The sequence below is a fragment of the Staurois parvus genome, unplaced genomic scaffold, assembly GCF_062004578.1.
Source record: "Staurois parvus isolate SC_StPar_1 unplaced genomic scaffold, SC_StPar_1.0 ptg000439l, whole genome shotgun sequence".
In the NCBI taxonomy this organism is placed as follows: Eukaryota; Metazoa; Chordata; class Amphibia; order Anura; family Ranidae; genus Staurois; species Staurois parvus.
Genome location: NW_028318235.1, coordinates 3,885,763 through 3,907,933, shown reverse-complemented (window position 1 = coordinate 3,907,933; position 22,171 = coordinate 3,885,763). Strand labels below are relative to the sequence as shown.

The 22,171-nt window shown below is 45.6% G+C and overlaps 1 protein-coding gene across 1 annotated transcript in view; it reads left to right on the top strand.

Annotated features, from left to right (window-relative positions):
• The window catches only part of LOC149454045 (FYN-binding protein 1-like), a 320,960-nt gene extending 299,279 nt beyond the window's left edge, over nucleotides 1–21,681 (top strand). The window contains exon 16 of the mRNA XM_089687844.1: nucleotides 21,066–21,681. Coding sequence (XP_089543970.1) covers nucleotides 21,066–21,094 — 29 coding nt within the window. The 3' untranslated portion in view covers nucleotides 21,095–21,681. The remainder of the gene's footprint in view (nucleotides 1–21,065) is intronic.
• The last annotated feature ends 490 nt before the right edge of the window (nucleotides 21,682–22,171 follow it).

The following is a 22,171-nucleotide window of genomic DNA, read 5'->3' as shown; positions in this document are numbered from 1 at the left end:
CCCCATATAGTAATTCATCCCCTATAGTAATACATCCCCCATATAGTAATTCATCCCCCATAGTAATTCATCCCCCATAGTAATTCATCCCCCATATAGTAATTCATCCCCCATAGTAATTCATCCCCCATAGTAATTCATCCCCCATATAGTAATTCATCCCCCATAGTAATTCATCCCCCATATAGTAATTCATCCCCCATAGTAATTCATCCCCCATATAGTAATTCATCCCCCATAGTAATTCATCCCCCATATAGTAATTCATCCCCCCTATAGTAATTCATCCCCCATATAGTAATTCACCCCCCATAGTAATTCATCCCCCATAGTAATTCATCCCCCATATAGTAATTCATCCCCCATAGTAATTCATCCCCCATAGTAATTCATCCCCATAGTAATTCATCCCCCATATAGTAATTCATCCCCCATAGTAATTCATCCCCCATAGTAATTCATCCCCCATATAGTAATTCATCCCCCATAGTAATTCATCCCCCATATAGTAATTCATCCTCCATAGTAATTCATCCCCCATATAGTAATTCATCCCCCATATAGTAATTCATCCCCCATATAGTAATTCATCCCCCATAGTAATTCATCCCCCATATAGTAATTCATCCCCCATAGTAATTCATCCCCCATAGTAATTCATCCCCCGTATAGTAATTCATCCCCCATAGTAATTCATCCCCCATAGTAATTCATCCCCCATATAGTAATTCATCCCCCATAGTAATTCATCCCCCATATACTAATTCATCCCCCATATAGTAATTCATCCCCCATAGTAATTCATCCCCCATATAGTAATTCATCCCCCATAGTAATTCATCCCCCATAGTAATTCATCCCCCCTATAGTAATTCATCCCCCATATAGTAATTCATCCCCCATAGTAATTCATCCCCCATAGTAATTCATCCCCCATATAGTAATTCATCCCCCATATAGTAATTCATCCCCCATAGTAATTCATCCCCCATATAGTAATTCATCCCCATAGTAATTCATCCCCCATATAGTAATTCATCCCCCATAGTAATTCATCCCCCATAGTAATTCATCCCCCGTAGTAATTCATCCCCCATATAGTAATTCATCCCCCATAGTAATTCATCCCCCATATAGTAATTCATCCCCCATATAGTAATTCATCCCCCATAGTAATTCATCCCCCATATAGTAATTCATTCCCCATATTAATTCATCCCCCATAGTAATTCATCCCCCATAGTAATTCATCCCCCATATTAATTCATCCCCCATATTAAGTCCCCAAGTCCCCCCTGTGTCAATTCACTTACCTTTGCTCCGCGCGTTCCTCTTGCCGTGTTCCCGCGCCGTTCCGGTGTAGCATGAAAATCTGTCTCCTATGAGGATCTGTCCCCCTCGACGTATCTGCGCATGTGCCAGTTTCAGGCATTAGCAGCCGATCGGTGATCTCCGGCACATGCACAGATACGTCGAGGGGGGACAGATCCTCATAGGAGACAGATTTTCATGCTACACCGGTCTTCAGGGCGGACTGTGAGAGGAGCCTAGCGGGAGCCTAGCTCCGCGGGCCGGATTAAAAGGTCCGCCGGGCCATATACGGCCCGCGGGCCGTAGTTTGCCCATTGCTGGCTTAGAATATAAATGTTACACTGCTAGACATTTTATTGCCCGTGCTGATATTTTATCATGTTCCTGATAAACTTTCTTTAATCTGCAAAATATAATAGTACTTTTTATTGTCCACCAGTATTTGATTCAGTACACCACAGCTTTGTCTTCTGCCCTTTATTCTGTTCTTTCTTAATGCACAGCACTCTTTTGATATTTATATCCTTAAAGACAAACTTCAGTCATATGAGTGAAAATGAAAAGTGAGCAGCATAACAATTTTTTATACATTTTAGGCTGCTCCTTTTTCGAACTTATGTAAAAAGTGTAAATGACCAAATTTCTCTAAAAATCTGGAGGTTTTCACGTTTCACTTACAGCTTTTCCATTTTTTTAAAATACCCCCAAACCATATATTTTCTGACAGCACAAGACCAGTAAAATAACTAGAAGGTGCTACGGAATGTTTAGGCCCCACAATAGTTGGGCAAATTGCTATTTTCACTAAAATCCTTATTTGCACACTTAAACTCAACACAGCTTACAAAATCCCCGCTACAGTCCTACTAAGGTCTCTTTCAATGGGGTGTGCTAAACTGTACACCCATGAAGGGCCACGTTTACACACACGGGGATGCACAGGTGTTCTGTGCATCCCTGTGCAGACACTCCTATTCATGTCATATGGGACTCAGCAGCTGCAAGGACAGATCTGCCATTAGTATAGGTGTAGGTTCATGGCCCCAAATGCAGACAGTGTGAGTTCAGGGACATACACCCACACGGTTGTCAAGTTGGGAGCAGTGACTGCGTCCATGCAGTTGCTGCATCCCTATTGATATGAATGGGACTGCCTGCACAGGAATGCATGGAATACCTGTGCATTCCCATGCAGCCACTGTACCTCAATTGACATCAATGGGACTGCCTACATGGGGATGCACAGAACACCTGTGCATCCCTGTGCAGCTAAACATGGCTTCGCTGTAGTATCCCCGTGTTTGGACTTGCGGTTGGGAGGCAACAAAAATGCACAGTTGAGCTAGGTTTCTGGCACTCACCACTCCCCAAGTTGCAATAAGCAGTAGACAGGGTGCTGCAGCAAAGGTGGCCAACTTGTAATGTTGCCACCGGCCCAACACAAGACATTCAAGTCAGTGGGGAAGCCCCACAAACTCCCTGCAACCTAATGCAATGCATACAATGGTGGCCCATTTGTTGGTAAAATGGGGTTAAAACAGGTGGTGAGGAGGTGTCACATCGCTTCCATATTGCCTGACAGTAGCAACTGGAGCCCGATCTGAACGTGGCTCAGGCATCAGATACAAGGGAGATTTAAACACCTGTCTAAATCTACCCTTACTATGTTTTTCATTTTTATTATACATTTTTTACAACTTTATACTTTTTTTATATTTTTTTTTTTTTTGGGGTGGGGGGCTTTGAAGAAACATCAGGGGTCTAAACAGACCTCTAATGTATGTTTTTTGAGACAGAGAAAGGGACTGAAGACAGCTCCTTTTCTGCACCCTGAGCTGTACTGTAGATGAATAAATATGAATAGGAGCCTCTATACAGACTCCTAAACTAAAGCATCGTACACAGTGTTTACTATGTTTCATTCACAAACTGAAACTTAGTAAACACAGTTTACTCTGCATCAGTGATGAATGAATACAGAAGTGATCAGTACTGATCACTGACTGTATTCTCAGGAAAGGAAGGGGGCTTATAAACACATGTTTACCAGCCCCTTCACTCTCCATCCTGACACCGATCTGACAGCGGCTGCAGCTGGCTAGAAGGGGAGAAGGGAGAGCTGGCCAGCAGCTGCAGGAAGCGGGCACATGACCATAAGTGAGGTGGGGGGCACTGAGGGGGGTTTGGAGCAGCAGGGATGTCCCGTACCTGGTCGGAGGCCGAAGTGATAAGAGGGCTCCCCCTTACGGCTGAGTACAGAGTACCCCTGAAAGTGGAAACAGGGAGTGCTGTGCCCAAAGAAGCACGGGTTGCCTGTTATGGAGTAGCCTGATGAGCAGAGTGGCTGAGGCACTTGAGCAAGGCGGAAGGCACTCCAGATGGGCAAGTGAATTCTTGCTTATGCCGTGGTACCAGCAGGACAGGTGGGACTCCACATGCTTAGGCAGATTGTGACAGGAGAGCAGAACAGGAGGCAGAGCCAAGAACCAGAGCCAGGAATCATGCACAGAAGATCAGTCAGGAGTAGAAGCGAGCGTGGTCACAGATTTAGCTGAGGTCATACACAGGAGACGAAGTCTGTATAACAGGCTGGAGTCATACACAGGAGGCAGACAGTATGTCAAGGTCCTACCTTTTCCCAGAGGTTATGTTACTCCATGTGCTGGCATCCATCTTGGATTTCTGCAGAGCATGGTGGGAATCTTTTATGCCTTCAGGTCTCTGAGGTCCATCCCCCAGAGGGATGTGGCTGATTACATATTGGCCTGTGGTCCGCACATGCCCTTTGCACTTGTGTCTTGTGTCTTTGTGTTGCTACAGCTCTGTTCTGACTCTCATGACTCTCCTGGAATCTGACTCGGCTTGTGACTCGACCATTCTTTGTGTTCTCCTTTGATCTGGCCCTCCGTTGCTGAACCCGGCCCGTGACCTGTGATTCTCGTCTGCTGTCCTGTACCATTTTGTCCCGTTGTTGTCGACCCGGCCTGCCCGACTACTCTATTGTCCTTTCCACCAGCTACACACCATTGGCGGCGGCCATTACCGCAACTGGGGTGTCTCGGGGGCCGCAACCTGGTTCCTGGCTGCGTCAAGTCCATCCCCACCATCAGGGGCCCTGGCCCTGGTCAGGGATGCAAGGGTTAGACTCCGCGCCCTGTGGGACTTCGGTCTGTGGGTGGTGGTTGTCGTCAGCCAGTGCGTTACATTGTTAATAGGCCTGCCTGCCCATTCCAGCGTTCCTGTCCTGACATTACACAAGTGCCATGAATCCTGACAGTGCAGGTACGCCTTCGCTCCCAACGTTAGTCGCCAGACTCGATGAGCAGGATCACCTGTTGGATCAGTTCGCTCAGGTGTTGCAAACTCTGCTTGCACGCACTGCGCACCTTGCTCCTGGTGCTATTAGGCCGGTAGTCACTCCGGTGGTCGCTCCCGCTGCTACTCCGCTTGTTGCGCCCACCACCTCGGGTGCTGCGTCATCGGCGGCACCCAGAGGTATGACTGGTTCTGCCCCTCTTCCACAGCGCTTTAGGGGTGAGCCGAGTCAGTGTCGTGGGTTCCTCAACCAGGTGGGTATTTATTTTGAACTAATACCCCACGCTTTTCTGTCCGAGAGGTCAAAGGTGGGGTTCCTAATATCACTACTCTCAGACAAGGCCTTGGCCTGGGCGAACCCCTTATGGGAGAGGAATGACCTGGTGATTCACGATTTTTCCGGTTTTGTCTATGCCTTTCGTAGGATATTCGACGTACCGGCTCGCTCCGCCTCGGCGGCCAAGCTGCTCATGACCATGCATCAGGGTTCACGGACCGTGGCCAAGCACGCCATAGAGTTTCGTACCCTGGTGGCAGAGGTGGGTTGGAATAATGAGGCTCTGGTGGCTGCGTTTTCCCATGGCCTTTCTGACACATTGAAGGACGAGATTGCAGCTAAGGAACTGCCTGGGGAGTTGGAGGAGCTTATCTCTTTCCTGATCCTGATTGACACCAGGCTCAGGGAGAGGCCTTCACTCAAGGAATGCCTGCGGAGGCCTTCCAATCGACTGGCGCCTGCGTTTCTGTCCCACCCGTTCCTCCCTCTCCTCCCACACCTCCTGGGGATAGCTTGTCTGGTGGTGAGCCCATGCAGCTGGGGTTTGCTCGCCTTTCCGAGGGAGAGCGGATCGCTCGGTGTCGGGAGGGTCGCTGCCTGTACTGTGGCCTCGGTGGGCACTTTCGGCAGTCTTGTCCGGTCCGTCCAGGAAACGCTCGCACCTGAGATCCTGTCGGGGACAGATCTCGGGTGGAGTTTCCTCATCCCTGGCGTTCCGCAAGGATAAGCCACTGATCACCATTGTCCTCTCTTGGACGGAGGGCTTGGTGACGGCCCAGGCATTGATAGATTCTGGGGCCGGTGGGTTGTTCTTGGACAGCTCGTTTGCTGCACAGCACTCCATTCCCCTGCAGGCTCGTGCTACCCCATTGGTTCTCGAAGCAATAGATGGCAGGCCCCTGCAACAGCCGCAGGCTACCCACGAGACGCTGCCGGTTGAGGTAGCTATTGGGGATGTTCACAGGGAGTTGGCCTGTTTTCAGGTGATTTCTTCCCCACACTATTCGGTGGTTTTGGGGTATCCCTGGCTCCAGAGGCACAATCCAACCTTCAATTGGCAAACAGCCGAGATTCTCTCATGGTCTCCACAGTGTGGGGCCGGGTGCATCCGTGGGCCGGTTAAGGTATTGTGTGCCTCCTCGGACTCTGCGTTGCCCACCGACTATGGGGAGTACCTGGACATGTTTGATAAGGTACGCGCTGGTGCCTTACCTCCGCATCATCCTTACGACTGCGCCATATCCTTGCAACCCGGTGCCACTCCTCCGCGTGGCAGGGTGTACCCTCTCTCGGTTGCGGAGAATAAGTCCATGGAGGAGTACGTTGCGGATGCGCTTTCTCGGCTGCACATTCGTAAGTCTACTTCCCCAGCAGGAGCAGGTTTTTTTTTCGTAAAGAAGAAAGGTGGGGAGTTGAGGCCTTGCATCGATTATAGGGGTCTCAATCGGATCACCATTAAAAATTCCTACCCGATTCCTTTGATTTCTGAGTTGTTCGACCGCCCTAAGGGGGCAATAGTCTTTACCAAGCTCGACCTTAGGGCGGCGTACAACCTCGTACGGATCAAACAGGGGGATGAGTGGAAAACCGCGTTTAACACCAGAACCGGGCACTATGAATACCTGGTGATGCCCTTTGGGTTGTGTAACGCGCCCGCGGTTTTTCATAAATGATGTCCTTCGTGATTTGTTGCAGCAGTGTGTGGTGGTTTACCTGGATGACATCCTGGTTTACTCTACCTCCATGGAGTCCCATATCCAGGATGTCAAGCGGGTGCTGCAACGATTACGTGAGAACGAACTCTTTTGTAAGCTCGAGAAGTGCGAGTTCCATCGATCCCAAGTTGCCTTTTTGGGCTACATCATTTCCGCGGAGGGATTCTCCATGGACCCTCAGAAGGTTGCAGAGGTTCTGCAGTGGCCTCGTCCCAATGGTCTTCGGCCCATTCAGCGCTTTCTGGGTTTTGCCAACTACTATCGGAAGTTCATCAGGAACTTCTCCACGTTGGCAAAGCCTCTCTCTGATCTAACCAAGAAGGGGAGTAACCCTCACGAGTGGCCATCCGAGGCCATCGTAGCTTTCGAGGCTCTAAAATCCGCCTTTGCTTCGGCTCCGATTCTTTCTCATCCCAATCCTGGTTTGCCCTTCATCCTCGAGGTTGATGCTTCTGAGACGGGAGTAGGGGCTCTCCTATCTCAGCGTCGGTCGCCCGATGGACCCCTACTTCACTGCGGGTTCTACTCCAGGAAGCTTTCCACTGCAGAGTGCAACTACCAGATTGGAGATAGGGAGTTGTTGGCCATCATTCTGGCTCACAAGGAATGGAGGCACCTGCTCGAGGGCTCCGCGGTTCCGGTACTCATTCTTACCGATCACAAGAAACTGACTTATCTTTCGGAGGCCAAGAGATTGACACTCCGCCAGGCCAGATGGGCTCTGTTCTTGTCACGCTTCAACTATGTGGTTTCCTATTTGCCTGGTTCCAAGAATGTCAGGGCTCATGCGTTATCACGGTAATACTCTGAGTTGTCCAGGGAGGACTCTGAGCCAACCTTGGTTATACCTCCAGATCAGATCCTGGCTGCCATCCGCACCAGTCTGACTTCTCCTCTTGGGGAGCAGATTTTGGCGGCTCAAACTGACGCTCCTCCCGAGATGCCGGAGGGTAGATGTTTCGTACCCGAGGGATTGCGCACCCGTCTGCTGCGTAGCTACCATAACTCCAAAACTGCCGGGCATCCGGGGAGGAACCAGTTGTGCTGGGTCGTCTCTCGTTTATTCTGGTGGCCAACTCTCCGTGCCAACATTGCCTCTTATGTAGCGGCATGTTCGATCTGTGCCCAGAATAAATCTCCACGGCATCTCCCATTGGGTCTCCTGCAACCCATTCCCAATGGGGAGCGTCCTTGGTCACACCTGGGTATGGACTTTATTGTAGACCTCCCGGTGTCTCGGGGTCATACGGTCATTCTCATGGTCGTCGATCGCTTTTCCAAGATGTGCCATTGTATTCCACTCAGGAAATTACCAACAGCGCAAGAACTGGCCACGGTCTTTTCCAGGGAGATTTTTTGCCTGCATGGGTTGCCCAAGGTGATTGTCTCGGACCGTGGGAGTCAGTTCATGTTCAGATTCTGGCGTGCCTTCTGCTCCCAGTTGGGTATTAGTCTCTCCTTTTCTTCAGCCTACCACCCGCAGTCCAGTGGGGCTGCGGAGCGTTCCAATCAGGCCTTAGAACAATTCCTTCGGTGTTATATCTCGGACCATCAGGATGATTGGGCCGATCTCCTGCCTTGGGCAGAGTTTGCCAGGAACTCTGCTGCCAACTCCTCCCTTCATGGCCAACTATGGGTTCCAACCCACGGTATTACCTGAGAGGTTCTCACCACAGGACATTCCGGCTGTGGAGAACCATCTTGCTGCCCTGCGTTCTTCATGGGGGCAGATCCAGAGGGCCTTGAGGGAGTCAGCTCAGCGTCAGAAGTTCCAGGCTGATGGCAGACGGTTGCCCGCTCCTTCATACCAGGCCGAAGATCGGGTGTGGTTGTCTACTTGCAACCTCAATCTTCGGGTGCCCACACCCAAACTAGCTCCCCGTTTTGTCGGTCCTTTTCGCATTCTCCGCAAGGTGAATCCGGTGGCCTATGCCCTTGCCCTTCCTCCTGGGATGCGGATCTCCAATATCTTTCATGTATCCCTGTTGAAACCTCTGATCTGCAATCGCTTCACTACCCCTCTGCCTCGGCCCCGTCCCATCCGGGTTGACGGTCATGAGGAGTATGAGGTGAGCCGGATCCTGGACTCTCGATTGGTGCGCGGTCGATTACAGTTCCTGGTTCATTGGCGCGGTTATGGTCCCGAGGAGCGTTCCTGGGTTCCTTCCGCGGATGTCCATGCTCCTGCCCTCCTCCGCGCTTTTCATACCCGCTTTCCTAAGAAACCTTTTGTTGAGCCGCGGAGGGGGAGGGGCCCTTGAGGAGGAGGTACTGTCAAGGTCCTACCTTTTCCCAGAGGTCCATGTGCTGGCATCCATCTTGGATTTCTGCAGAGAATGGTGGGAATATTTTATGCCTTCAGGTCTCTGAGGTCCATCCCCCAGAGGGGTGTGGCTGATTACATTTGGCCTGTGGTCCGCCCATGCCCTTTGCACTTGTGTCTTGTGTCTTTGTGTTGCTACAGCTCTGTTCTGACTCGCGTGACTCTCCTGGAATCTGACTCGGCTTGTGACTTGACCATTCTTTGTGTTCTCCTTTGATCTGACCCTCCGTTGCTGAACCCGGCCCGTGACCTGTGATTCTCGTCTGCTGTCCTGTACCGTTTTGTCCCGTTGTTGTCGACCCGGCCTGCCCGACTACTCTATTGTCCTTTCCACCAGCTACACGCCATTGGCGGCGGCCATTACCGCAACTGGGGTGTCTTGGGGGCCGCGACCTGGTTCCTGGCTGAGTCAAGTCCATCCCCACCATCAGGGGCCCTGGTGTAGGGCAGCCTGGGACTTACACTCCGCGCCCTGAGGGACTTCGGTTTGTGGGTGGTGGTTGTCGTCAGCCAGTGCGTTACATTGTTAATAGGCCTGCCTGCCCATTCCAGCGTTCCTGTCCTGACACAGTAGCAGAGTCCATGTAACAAGCCAGGGTCAGAGTCAGGAAAAGAGCCAAGACAAGTCCAGGGGCAAGCCAAGTCAGGAATCCAGAAGTAGAGCAACACAGAAGCACAACAGAACAGGAGGCTGACGAACATCCAGCAACTTATACACCAGAGTGCTGACTTTAAATAGGCCACTGGGCGTCAGAAACTGTCACACTTTGCATGAGCCATGGTTTATCGTGTGCACACATTCGCACAGGCTGCGTGCATTAGTGCGCAATTTAGTGTGGCCATACTGAGTGTTGGCAGATGTGCGCTTTCTTCTGCGGTTGATCTTCTAACAGGGGAGGATCTATTTTAACAAGCAGATCCCCTTTGTGGCTGCCCTGCAGCACCCAAAGTCGGCGGGAGGGAAGAGGAGAGAAGCTGGCAGCTGCAGGGTAGCCACAAGAGGATTGGTGTTTCGGGGGGATTCAGAGCAGAGGGGGTGAAGTGGCAGGGAAAGGGAGAATTAGAGGGGGGAGTGGGGGGCATTTTAGCAAATGTCAGCAAAGGCAGGTGGAGGGGCGGAAGACACAGCACAGAGAAGCAGCGGCAGGGAGGGAGGGGGTTGCATCTTAAGTAAATAGCTCTGATCAGTGTCTTATTAGCCACTGATTAGAGCTATCAATTTGTTCAGGAGATTTAACTGAACAGTTCTGAAGTGACCATGAGCATATACAGTAGCAGGAAGAATGCAGGTCCATAATGCATAAGGTCTGTACAGCGTATGGACCTGGCAGAAAAAGGGTTAAAATATATAATTCCAAAACTACAAAGATTGCAGTAAGAAATGCAAGAGCGTGATCAGGGCAGCTATGATAGATTACGAGAAGACACTTTGCTTAGGAGAGTAAAGAAAATCCCAAAAATTTTTTTCAAATATATTAATAGTAAAAAGGCTAGGTCAGAACATATTGTCTTCATATGAGTTGGACATAAGTGAAAGGGAGAAATCAATGTTAAAAACTACATTACTCTCAATTTAAATGAAGGAAAAGGTGGAGCATAATACGCAAGGCAGTAATACTAATAATGTTATATTGAATGTACTTTTGTGGCATCAATAGTATGTAAACTATTGGAAGGAATGATAAAGGACCATATCCAAATAATTTATTGATGAAGATAGTATAATTTGTAGTAACCAACATGGATTTATGAAGAACCATTCTTGCCAGACCAACCTTTTAACATTCTATAAGGAGGTGAGCTGTGATTTGAATAGAAGAATACCAATGGATGTAGTGCATCTAGATATCCCTGAGGCATTTGATACAGTACCCATGAAAGGTCTAGAGTTGTGAGCTTGGTGCCCCAGGGCTGTGTCCTGGGACCAATTATATTTAACTTGTTCATAAATTATATTAAGGTTGGAATAAATAGTTCACAGTCAGTGATTGCTTATGATATAAAGCTAAGCAAGGAAATAACATTACAACAGGATACAGCAACTTAACAAGAAGACCTAGTTAAAATAGAGGGATGGCAGCTATATGGTAGATGAGGCTTGAAAAATGAAAATGAATGCACTTAGAAGCTAAAAATATGATTGCAAGTTACTCACTAGGGGGAGAACCTCTTAAGAATTGAAGATGGAATAGGATCAGAAGGTCCTAGTAGATCACAGACTCAGCAATAGCATGCAATGCCAAGCTGCAACAATCAAAGTCTGGCAGTCTACTAACATGCATTAAAAAGGGTATTTACTCAAGATAATACAACTCTACATCTTTAGAGAACTCTGGTTCGGCCATATCTTGAATCCAGTTTTGGTCACTGGTCCTCAGGAAGGATCTGCTTTAACTGGAGAAAGTCCAGAGAAGGGCAACAAAGCTAATAAGGGGGATGGAAGACCTCAGTTATGAGAAATACCTACAAATGTTAAACTTCTTCTCCCTTCTAGAAGAGATGCTTAAGAGGGGATATGATTGCAATATACAGATTTTTATACGGGGACTCTAGCATGGAAAGGAAACTATTTAACGTAAGGTCTCTAAAAAAGCCACTTCCGGTCCACAGTTGGTGGTGTCAGCGGGGAGTGTAGATAAACTCAAAAACATCTTAACATCTTAATGGCATATTTTCTGAAAGGTCTAGAGTTGTGAGCTTGGTGCCCCAGGGCTGTGTCCTGGGACCAATTATATTTAACTTGGAAGGATCTGCTTTACAGATGTCAGGGATGTTTGAACAATTTATTATACCAGCTATATTAATTGTTTAATCGATTGATAAACAACAGTGCCTCCAATAAAAAGATAATTTATTAAAAACAATTTAGCTGAATAATTAATTATTCCTGAGTTACTTTACCCTGTAAAGATATTCTTTAAATATGATAAGATTGAGTGTAAGTATGGACTGCAACTATAAAAATAATTAACATTTATTTTACAGAAGTCACTTTACAAACATTATAAATAATAGTGAATTTAAGATGACACAGACAGTAAAATGTGAATCACAACGAATTCCTAAAATGAACCCGTTACAACAGATTTCTATATTATTACAAATAATTATTTCCAACTCATAGATACCCTAACTAGTTTTATTACATTTGGCAGAAAATAATCTGCCTTTAACCACTTGACCCCTTACCTCACTGCAGCGGAATTCCATGGGGAGTCTGTCTAAATAATACCAATAAGGCAAATCAAATAACCAAATCTCGAGGTGTTAGGGTATCTGATGGGGTAGCAAATCAGCCAGCACCTCATTCTTGCAAAGAGAAAATGAATAAAATTATCCAGAAAAGCTAAATCTATAGTTACCTTCCAAAAGCGAATGTAGGGAATTACTGGCTAAAACAGGTAGGCGTTAAAATGGCTGCTGACCAGACAATCAAAGATGGCATGCCTGCTGATCAAACGGTGGAGTTTGTCTTCCCAAAAATGGCATCTAGCTAAGCTAGAAGATGTGCACATGTGTGTTGCTCTCTGAAGAGCCATCCATGTTTGGATGGCTCTTCAGAGCATTTGACAGGCAATGGGGAGGCATTGTATCGTCTCCTCACCATCTGCTTTAGTCCCTTGGACCCCACACAAGCAACCCCATTAATTTGAATGGGTCAAAATCAGCGGGCGTACAGGGGATATAATTCCTGCCACAGCTGTGACGCTAAGCATCTCAACTATAGCAGGTGTAGACCCCAAGCCGCTGCCTCTGCAGCTAAAGAGGGTTACAGTTGAGGGGTGGTAAAACTGAGGCTCAACTGCATGGTTTTACCACCCCCCAACCTCAACTGTGAATGAGCCCAAATAGTGTAGCCAGTCACAGTGTTGCCAGACCAGTGTAGCTAGAATTAGTGTTCCTGATTTGCCTGTTTATTGACCACGTTTCTGTCTGTTGCCTGGACCGATCCTTTGCCTGTATGCTGACCATGTCACTGCCTGCGCCTGAGCTGACCCATCTGCAAGTCCAACTGACTATGTACCTGCGAGACCCCAGTCCCAGCCATCCCCTGTGGACAACTGCACTCTTGAAACAAAAGGAACTCTTTTCTTCTTCCTTTCTTTAACCCACTTTACTTCCTGGCCAGTACGAATGGCATCCCTGAGGGCAGCCATGTTCTAGTAGCCTAGGCTTGCTTGGCTTATAGGAACTGGGACTGCTATAGGTGATGATACACTAAGCTATATTCCCTGACCACTCATATAGATGATACCATTACAGTACAGTGGTTATGATACAATTGGTTGATTTGTGTGATACAGAAGATACATAATGGTACATAATCAGTCCAGACAGTGAAAAAGTCTCACACATGTGGCATCACCAATACTCAGAAGGAGTAGCAGAATGTGTTTTGAGATGCAATTCTAAGTATGTCCATGCTACATGTGAGAAATATCTTATTAAATTGACAACTTTGTGTCAAAAAATTAACCACTTGCCGCCCAGCCACCGCATTAAAATGGTGGCAGGGCAGCACGGGCAGGCGAAACCACATTTTAAAACGTAGTTTTGCAAAACAGGTAGGGGGCGCGCGCCCGCCCTACCTGTCCCACGGGTGTCAGCAGCGGGTGTCAGCCGCCGGGTCACGGCTGGTAATTATCAGCCGTTTCCCCGGGATTCGCGGTGATCGCTGACAGAGAGCAGGGCTGCATTGTTTACACACAGCCCTGCTCTGTGTCAGTTCTCTGACAGCTCGTGACAAGAGAAGAGTTTCTCTCCCTCGATCAGCCTGTCCCCGTCCAGCACACACCCCCGCCCCCTAGTAAAACACTCTACTCACACAGTAAACTCTAAAAATGTTAACCCCTTCCTCCCCAGTGACATTAGTACAGTGTCAGTGGGTTTTTTTTTCACTGATCACTGTATTGGTGTCACTGGGGATGTCAGTGACCCCAAGTCAGTTCCCCCCCAGTGTCAAAATGTCCGCCGCAGTCCTGCAGTCCTGCCATAAGTTGCTGATCGCCGCCATATGTCGCTGATCGCCGCCATTATTAGTATAAATTAAAATTAAAAATCCCAGTATCTTTCCCGCCATTTGGAAACGCTATAACTTTCATGTAAACCAATTAATTTACACGTATTGGGTTTTTTTTTTAGCAAAGACATGTCACAGAATGCATTTTGGATGAAATTTGTGACAAAATTAGATTTTTAAATTTTTTTTACTGGACATGTTCTATAGCAAAAAGTCCAAAATATTGTTTTTTTTTCTCAAAATTGTCAGCCTTTTTTTTTGTAGCGCAAAAAATTAAAAACGCACAGGCGATCAAATACCACCGAAAGAAAGCTCAATTTGTGGGAAAAAAAGGATGTAAATTTAATTTGGGTGCAGTGTTGCATGACAGCGCAATTTTCAGTTAAAGTAACGCAGCGCCGTAACACAAACCTCTTCTGTAACCGCTTCCTGACCACCCTACAGCAGAAATACTGCTACAGGGCGGCATGGGTACGCAAAATCACATATATATACGTGATTCACGCTCCCGTGGTTTTCACGCCCCTACCAGATAACGTCAGATTGCCCGTCAGTACACCAGTCATCACATTTAACCCCTTGATTACCAGGAGCACGCTCATGTACAATAAACCTCCATTACTAGTATAGTGTCTGAACGGGTCAATATCTTTGATCAGGTCAGCACTATACCAGCATTCACATTAGTACAGCGTCCCCAAAAACGCAGCGTTAGCGGGATCAGTCCCGGCACCTGCCAACACCTGCGTTTAGCCCCTACGCTTACCCCCCCTTCTCCCCCAGCAAGTGCAGTGTCAGTAGGTCACTGTCACTTGATACATTGCACACAAAACCGCAGTGTTCGCAGAATCAGGCCTGATCTCTGTTAGCACTTGCTGGTAAATTTTGATGACTCTCATATGCAGCAGAGTGCCAGTACTACAACCGCTCTACCTTTTGGTGAACTGTCGAGTACCAGCGGTCTAGTACATCTTGGTCTTTCACATACCTCCTTGATTTTTGGAGCTGTTTTTCACGGAATATCTGTATGCGTTGATTGTGGATCAAAGCAGTTTATATGCACAATTTATTGCAGCCAACCCAAATTCAAACTTTGCCAGATCATTCGCATGGAAACTCATTACGGTTTTCAAATTTACATTTTTTTGGGTCCTAACCCTCAACATGGGCATTACTAAAAGAAATGAATTGCGGTTTTTTGGTCATATGCCGTGTTCTCGGCTGCCATGGCCAGGCATAGATATGAGAGTATAATGTGTTTTGTGCATTTCAGCGACAATACACTCTGTCATCCTCGGGGTAACCCTGAATTTGACCGGCTCCACAAAATTCAGCCCCTCGCAAATCACCTTAACCTAAAATTTGCAGATGTCTATACTCCCCAGCAAAACATCTGCGTTGAGGAGTCCCTCATTAATTTCTCTGGTCGCCTTGCATTCAAACAATTTCTCCCCAGCAAGCGTGCCAGATATGGGGTCAAGATGTAGAAGACCTGTGAGAGGACAACAGGCTATACTTATAAGTTTCGGATTTACGAGGGAAAAGATAGTCACGTGGAGCCCGCCCGGATGCCCAGTCTACATGGGGAGCAGTGGCAAGATAGTTTGGGACTTGGTGTCATCATTTCTCCATATGGGGTACCACTTATACGTGGACAATTTTTATTCAAGCGTGCCACTATTTAGACATTTATTCAATCTTGGAACTAGCACTTGTGGCAAAGTGGAAACTCATTACGGTTTTCAAATTTACATTTTTTTGGGTCCTAACCCTCAACATGGGCATTACTAAAAGAAATGAATTGCGGTTTGTTGGTCCGCAGACCCGATTCATCATATGCCGTGTTCTCGGCTGCCATGGCCAGGCATAGATATGAGAGTATAATGTGTTTTGTGCATTTCAGCGACAATACACTCTGTCATCCTCGGGGTAACCCTGAATTTGACCGGCTCCACAAAATTCAGCCCCTCACAAATCCCCTTAACCTAAAATTTGCAGATGTCTATACTCCCCAGCAAAACATCTGCGTTGAGGAGTCCCTCATTAATTTCTCTGGTCGCCTTGCATTCAAACAATTTCTCCCCAGCAAGCGTGCCAGATATGGGGTCAAGATGTAGAAGACCTGTGAGAGGACAACAGGCTATACTTATAAGTTTCGGATTTACGAGGGAAAAGATAGTCACGTGGAGCCCGCCCGGATGCCCAGTCTACATGGAGAGCAGTGGCAAGATAGTTTGGGACTTGGTGTCATCATTTCTCCATATGGGGTACCACTTATACGTGGACAATTTTTATTCAAGCGTGCCACTTTTTAGACATTTATTCAATCTTGGAACTAGCACTTGTGGCAAAGTGTGACCTAATGTGTGCCCACCATTAGAAGTGGGTGGATGCAGGGCGGTATATTCTAATGGTGGGCATACTACACACTTTTTCTGGCAGAGATTTCTTCTAATTTTTTCATTCAGTCCACTGGCTGCATACAAAAAAAAAAAAGAACATAGCATATATAACCAACAAGAACCAGCGATGTACTGGTACATCACTGGATTTGAATGGTTATACCAGGATGATGCCTACAGCTGCAGGCATCATCCTGGTGTCGTTTTTTTCAGCCGGTGATCGGCTTTCATGTAAAAGCAATCCTAGTGGCTAATTAGCTGCAAGATTGCTTTTACAAGCAGTGGGAGATGATGTCCCCCCTCCCCCGCTGCCTTCCACGACCTTCTCGGGATGTCCCGTGCCATCAGGGGAACCTGAGAATGCAGTCGGTGTTTCTGCCAGCTGACCATAGAGGAGACCAGAATGGTGTCAATCATCTCTATAGTCTAAGAATTCGGAAGCTACAAGCATTTCATCACTTCAGTTTCGCAGGATATAAACAGGGCCATTTGTAAATTGGGAAAGCATCTGATCACACCGATTTTGGTTTGATTAGATAATGTAAGGGCAGAGGAGATATCTAGAGTCTGATAGACCCCAGATTTCTCAAAAAAGAATATATGACAATGCCCATTGAAGTTATAGGGGTTATTTGCATTCCCTGTTATAGCATTAAAAGTGATAAAAAAAAAATGAAAGGCACAATGTAAAAATAATAAAAAAAAATCAAAATAACTAAAAAAAAAAAATTGCCCCTCCCATGCGCGCACACCTGTGTGCGCAAGACTTGACCCTGTGCCGTTATGTAAACAGCGGTTGCACCATGCATGTGAGGTATTGCTGTGAACGTCAGATCAAGGGCAGTAATTCTAACACTAGACCTCCTCTGTAAATCTAAAATGGTGGCTTTTAAAGGCTTTTAAAGCGCTGCCTATGGATATTAAAAATGTTTACAGTTTGTCGCCATTGAACGGGGCATGCGCAGTTTTAAAGCATGTCATATTTGGTATCTATTTACTCGGCATACCATTATCTTTTATATTTTACCAAACAATTGGCCAATATATTGTGCTTTTGTGCATTAAAAGTAAAAAAAGTGTTTTGGTTTTTTTTTAAATTGCTTTTGAAAAATCGCTGCGCGAGTACTATGTGCCATAAAAAATTGTAGTAACCGCCATTTTATTCACTAGGGTGTCTGCTTTAAAAAAATATATAATGTTTGGGGGTTTAAATTAATTTCCTAGCATAATTTCCTTTTTCATGTGAACAAAAAGGCTTGGTCTTCAGGTGGTTAGAAGAGTGAATGATGTGTGGCATAAACTTCTAATGCTGGGCATAAAACGCCCCCACCCCCCAAAATGACCCCTTTTTGGAAAGTAGTCACCCCAAACTATTTGCTGAGAGGAAAATGACTCTTTTCACCATGCCTCTTTTTAAATTCCTTGGGGTGTCTACTTTCCAGAAAGGGGTCATTTGGGGGGGTTTGGGGCTATCCTGGCATGTCAGGGCCTTTCGAAACTGCGATAGGTAGTGAGGAAGTGTAATGAAGAAGTTACGCACCTTCAGGCTTTCAAAGTGGTCATTGGATTTCAGGCTCCTGTATGTGGTTAGGCTCCCAAAAAGTCTCACACATGTGGTATCCCCATACTCAGTAGAAGTAGCAGAATGTATTTTGGGGTGTAATTCCACATATACCCATGGCTTGTGCAAGAAATAAATCATTTAAATGACAACTTCGTGTAAAAAAAAAAAAAAAGTTTTTGTAATTTTCCAGAAACTTGTGGGAAAAAAATAAATCTTCCATGGACTCAATATGCCTCTCAGCAGATAGCTTAGGGTGTCTAATTTCCAAAAAGGGGTCATTTGAGGGTGTTTGTACTATTCTGGTATTTTAGCACCTCAAGAAATGTGATGGGCAGTCAGAAAGTAAAAGCTATGTAAATTCCATTATCTATACCATAGTTTGTAGACGCTATAACTTTCACAAAAAGCAATCAATATACACTTATTGGGATTTTTTTAACCAAAAACATGTAGCAGAATACATTTTGGACTAAATTTATTACAAAATTTTAGGTTTTTTTAGATATTTTTTATGACCAAAATGAGAAAATATAGTTTTTTTCAAAAAAAAAATTTTTTCTTCAAAACTTTTTCTGGTTATAGCGCCAAAAAAAAAGTGCACAGGTGATCAAATACCACCAAAAGAATGCTCTATTTGTGTTAAAAAAAGGACATAAATTTAATTTATGTACCGTATTGCATGACCGCGCAATTGTCCGTTAAACTAGCGCAGCGCTGTATAGCAAAAATATGTCGTAAATTGCAGTATCTATACCATAGTTTGTAGACGCTATAACTTTCACACAAAGCAATCAATACACACTTATTGGGATTTTTTTTACCAAAAACATGTAGCAGAATACATTTTCCTCCCAAAAACTTGTGGCAAAAAGTGATGCCTTCAAAAGACTCACCATGCCTCTTAGAAAATACATTGGGGTGTTTGCTTTCCAAAATGTGGATGTTTATGGATGTTTCCACTGTTCCAGTCCTCCAAATATAGTCCTGCACAGCCAGTCAGTTAGCATCTTCCACACAGTTTTGATCCACAGACAGAAATCAGGCCTTGAACGTTGGTTTTGTTATTTTATTGAGGGGATTAAACTTGGATAGGGTAAAGGGGTATATAGGATACCCAAGGGAACCAAAATCTGAGGACAACTTCCTGAACTATTCACCGCTTCTCTTCTCTGATGCAGCCTGTGTTGGAGTGTCAGCCAGCATCTCCAGGTGTACTACCCCAGAGCCTAGATGAACTCCTCATCACCCAGCAATCTGGAGACTTTCTTCCTGAGCAAGGCATCTGGCTCCTGTTCCTTTAAGTGGATAACAGTTGCTAGCAGAGGGCTAATCTGGTTTCCCACCAGAGTGTTCCTTCTCCTATCTGCCCAGGGGGTGCTTGTGTACTCACTCAGATCCTCTCACTATATATATATATATATATATATATATATATATACACACACACACTGCTCAAAAAAATTAAAGGAACACTTTGAAAACACATCAGATCTCAATGGGGAAAAATATTGTGCTGGATATCTATACTGATATGGACTGGGTAATGTGTTAGGAACAGAAGGATGCCCCATCATTTGGTGGCAATTAAAATTATCAACTTACAGAGCACAGAATTCCAAGACAACCCCAAGATCAAAGTAAAAAAATTATGCAGCAGGCTAGTCCATTTTGCTGAAATTTTATTGCAGCAGCTCAAAATGGGCATGCTCCTAATGAGAAAAAGGATGGTATCTCCTCCCAGATCTGGACCAGGGCATCACTGAGCTCCTGGACAGTCTGAGATGCAACCTGGCGGTGCTGAAACATGATATCCCAGAGGTGTTCTATTAGATTTAGGTCAGGAAAGCGTGGGGGCCATTCATTGGTATCAATACCTTCATCATCCAGATACTGCCTGCATACTCTCACCAGATGAGTCCAGGCATTGTTGTGTACCAGGAGGAACCCAGGGCTCACTGTACCAGCACAGGGTCTGACAATGGGTCCAAGGATTTCATCCCAATACCTAATGGCATTCAGGGTGCTATTGTCTAGCCTGTAGAGGTCTGTGCGTCCCTCCATGGATATGCCTCCCCAGACCATCACTGATTGACCACCAAAACGGTCATGCTGAATGATGTTACTGCCAGCATAACGTTTTCCACAGCTGCTCCAGACCCTTTCACGTCTGTCACATGTACTCAGGGTGAGCCTGTTCCCATCTGTGAAAAGCACAGGCGCCAGTGGCAGACCTGCAAATTCTGGTGTTTAATGGCAAATGCCAATTGAGCTCTATGGTGCCAGGCAGTGAGCACAGGGCCCTCAGGCAACCCTCATGAACTCTATTTCTGATTGTTTGGTCAGAGACATTCACACCAGTGGCCTTCTGGAGGTCATTTTGTAGGGCTCTGGCAGTGCTCATCATGTTCCTCCTTGCACAAAGGAGCATATACCGGTCCTGTTGATGGGTTAAGGGCCTTCTACAGCCCTGTCCAGCTCTCCTAGAGTAAGTGCCTGTCTCCTGGTCTTGTGCGGTCTACTGGTCTTGTGCAGGGGACTGTTTGGGACATCATCAAGCCCAGAGCAGGCTCCATAGACCAGGAACAGTGCATCACTGGACCATGGGAGAGTGCCTTTTTCCAGTGGAATGAAGAATCAGGTGCATATAAGCTTTCTGCTCACCTTTTGTCTATACGAGCAGGTGACCCATGCAGTGTGGGCACAGCCCGACTGCATGGAAAAACATTTTTTGCCCAGAGTTGAGCTGTAACAAGCAGTAAAAGACATTTAAAATAAGCTGATATTGATCTTTCTAGCTGCATGCACTGTACAGTAATTAATCCTCAAAGATTAAAACAGACTCAGAGTATGTGCCCCTACAGGGTTGGCAGGCTGCCAAGTTCCAGCTGCCGTACAAAATAAGGGGTGGGAAGCTGCGATTTGAGTGGTTCTCATTGGTGAACAATAAAGATTAATTTCTCCTTAATGCCGACAGCTACAGAGGTTAGCGGAAACTTGTTTTAAAATTCTTTTATTGCCTGTTCAGAATATGCAAATACTTTAATGTGCATAGTCTTTGCACAGGTGCATTTTAATCCAGTCTTTTTATGATTACCCACGTTAATTATGAATTGTGATTTTTGTCTTTTTTTCTCATAGGTTCTGGAATTATTAAAACAACAAGATGACAGAATTACTGCTAATCTGAGCTATTTATTTTCTGCTGTTTCTCTTTGTGAATTTATCAATCTGCAAATCTGTAGGGGTCAAAATATTCTTTAGTTATGCAGTTCTTCATCAGTTGTAGTATTCACGAGTTTTTACATGATGTAATTTGATTTTGTTTTCTTCATTTAATATCCATGTATACCTGAGCTTTACATTTGTGTTGTAAAAAATGTATTTGGAGATGAATGAATAAATGTAATTGTTATAAATGTATTGTTTTATGCAGAGTATTGGACTGTACAAAGCTTTCTTCAAAACAAGAAATATGTATATATTTCCACTGATAACCATTTACCATTTCATATACTATCTGTACAGTTCAGTCTACCTTGCTCTAAGTTAGTGGCTGTAGGTCGCCATTGCCGATGCCCGTGACGTTCATTACGTCTTGGGCAGCGTCCGTCGCCAACTATAGCCACCCCTTTTTGATTTTAATCATATACATTTTTGTGTCTATGTCTGACTATATGCCTTTCTGTGTCTATGTCTGACTAACTTTTCCCACCGATGGGTGGTTTTTTAACATAATAAAAGGGTTTCATTTTTATCTAATGTTTTCACTTCATTTGTACTGGTAAGGTATGGTACCTTTAAAGCCCCATTAGCTTTTGAGGTTAGGGTTCTTGTTTCAATTATTTAATTAGGGGTGTGGTACCAGTAAAACCCCTATACAAGAATTGGGAGAGTTATTTACTCTCCACCTCCGACCTTCCCCTTATCCATAGAAAAAACTAACAGTGAAAGTAAAACTCATACAAATGAGCACAGAGAGGCCACTCCAGGTGGAAATGTGAACAGTTAATCATGAGCTCACCACTGCTGCCTTGTTAATCATTTGCATGATGAAGAGAACTGAAAAAATAGGCGCTGTGGAAAATGCTCTCAGTCAAGCACCTTAATGAAGGTACATCTTTATTGGGTGAGACAAAGTAGCAAATATAACTATAAAATCTACAATTTCTGGGGAAATTGTGTGAAGTGTTCTTGCCTGCAGCAGTAGTCTACAACTGGAGTGGGAGGAGTAGCTGTTGTCACTC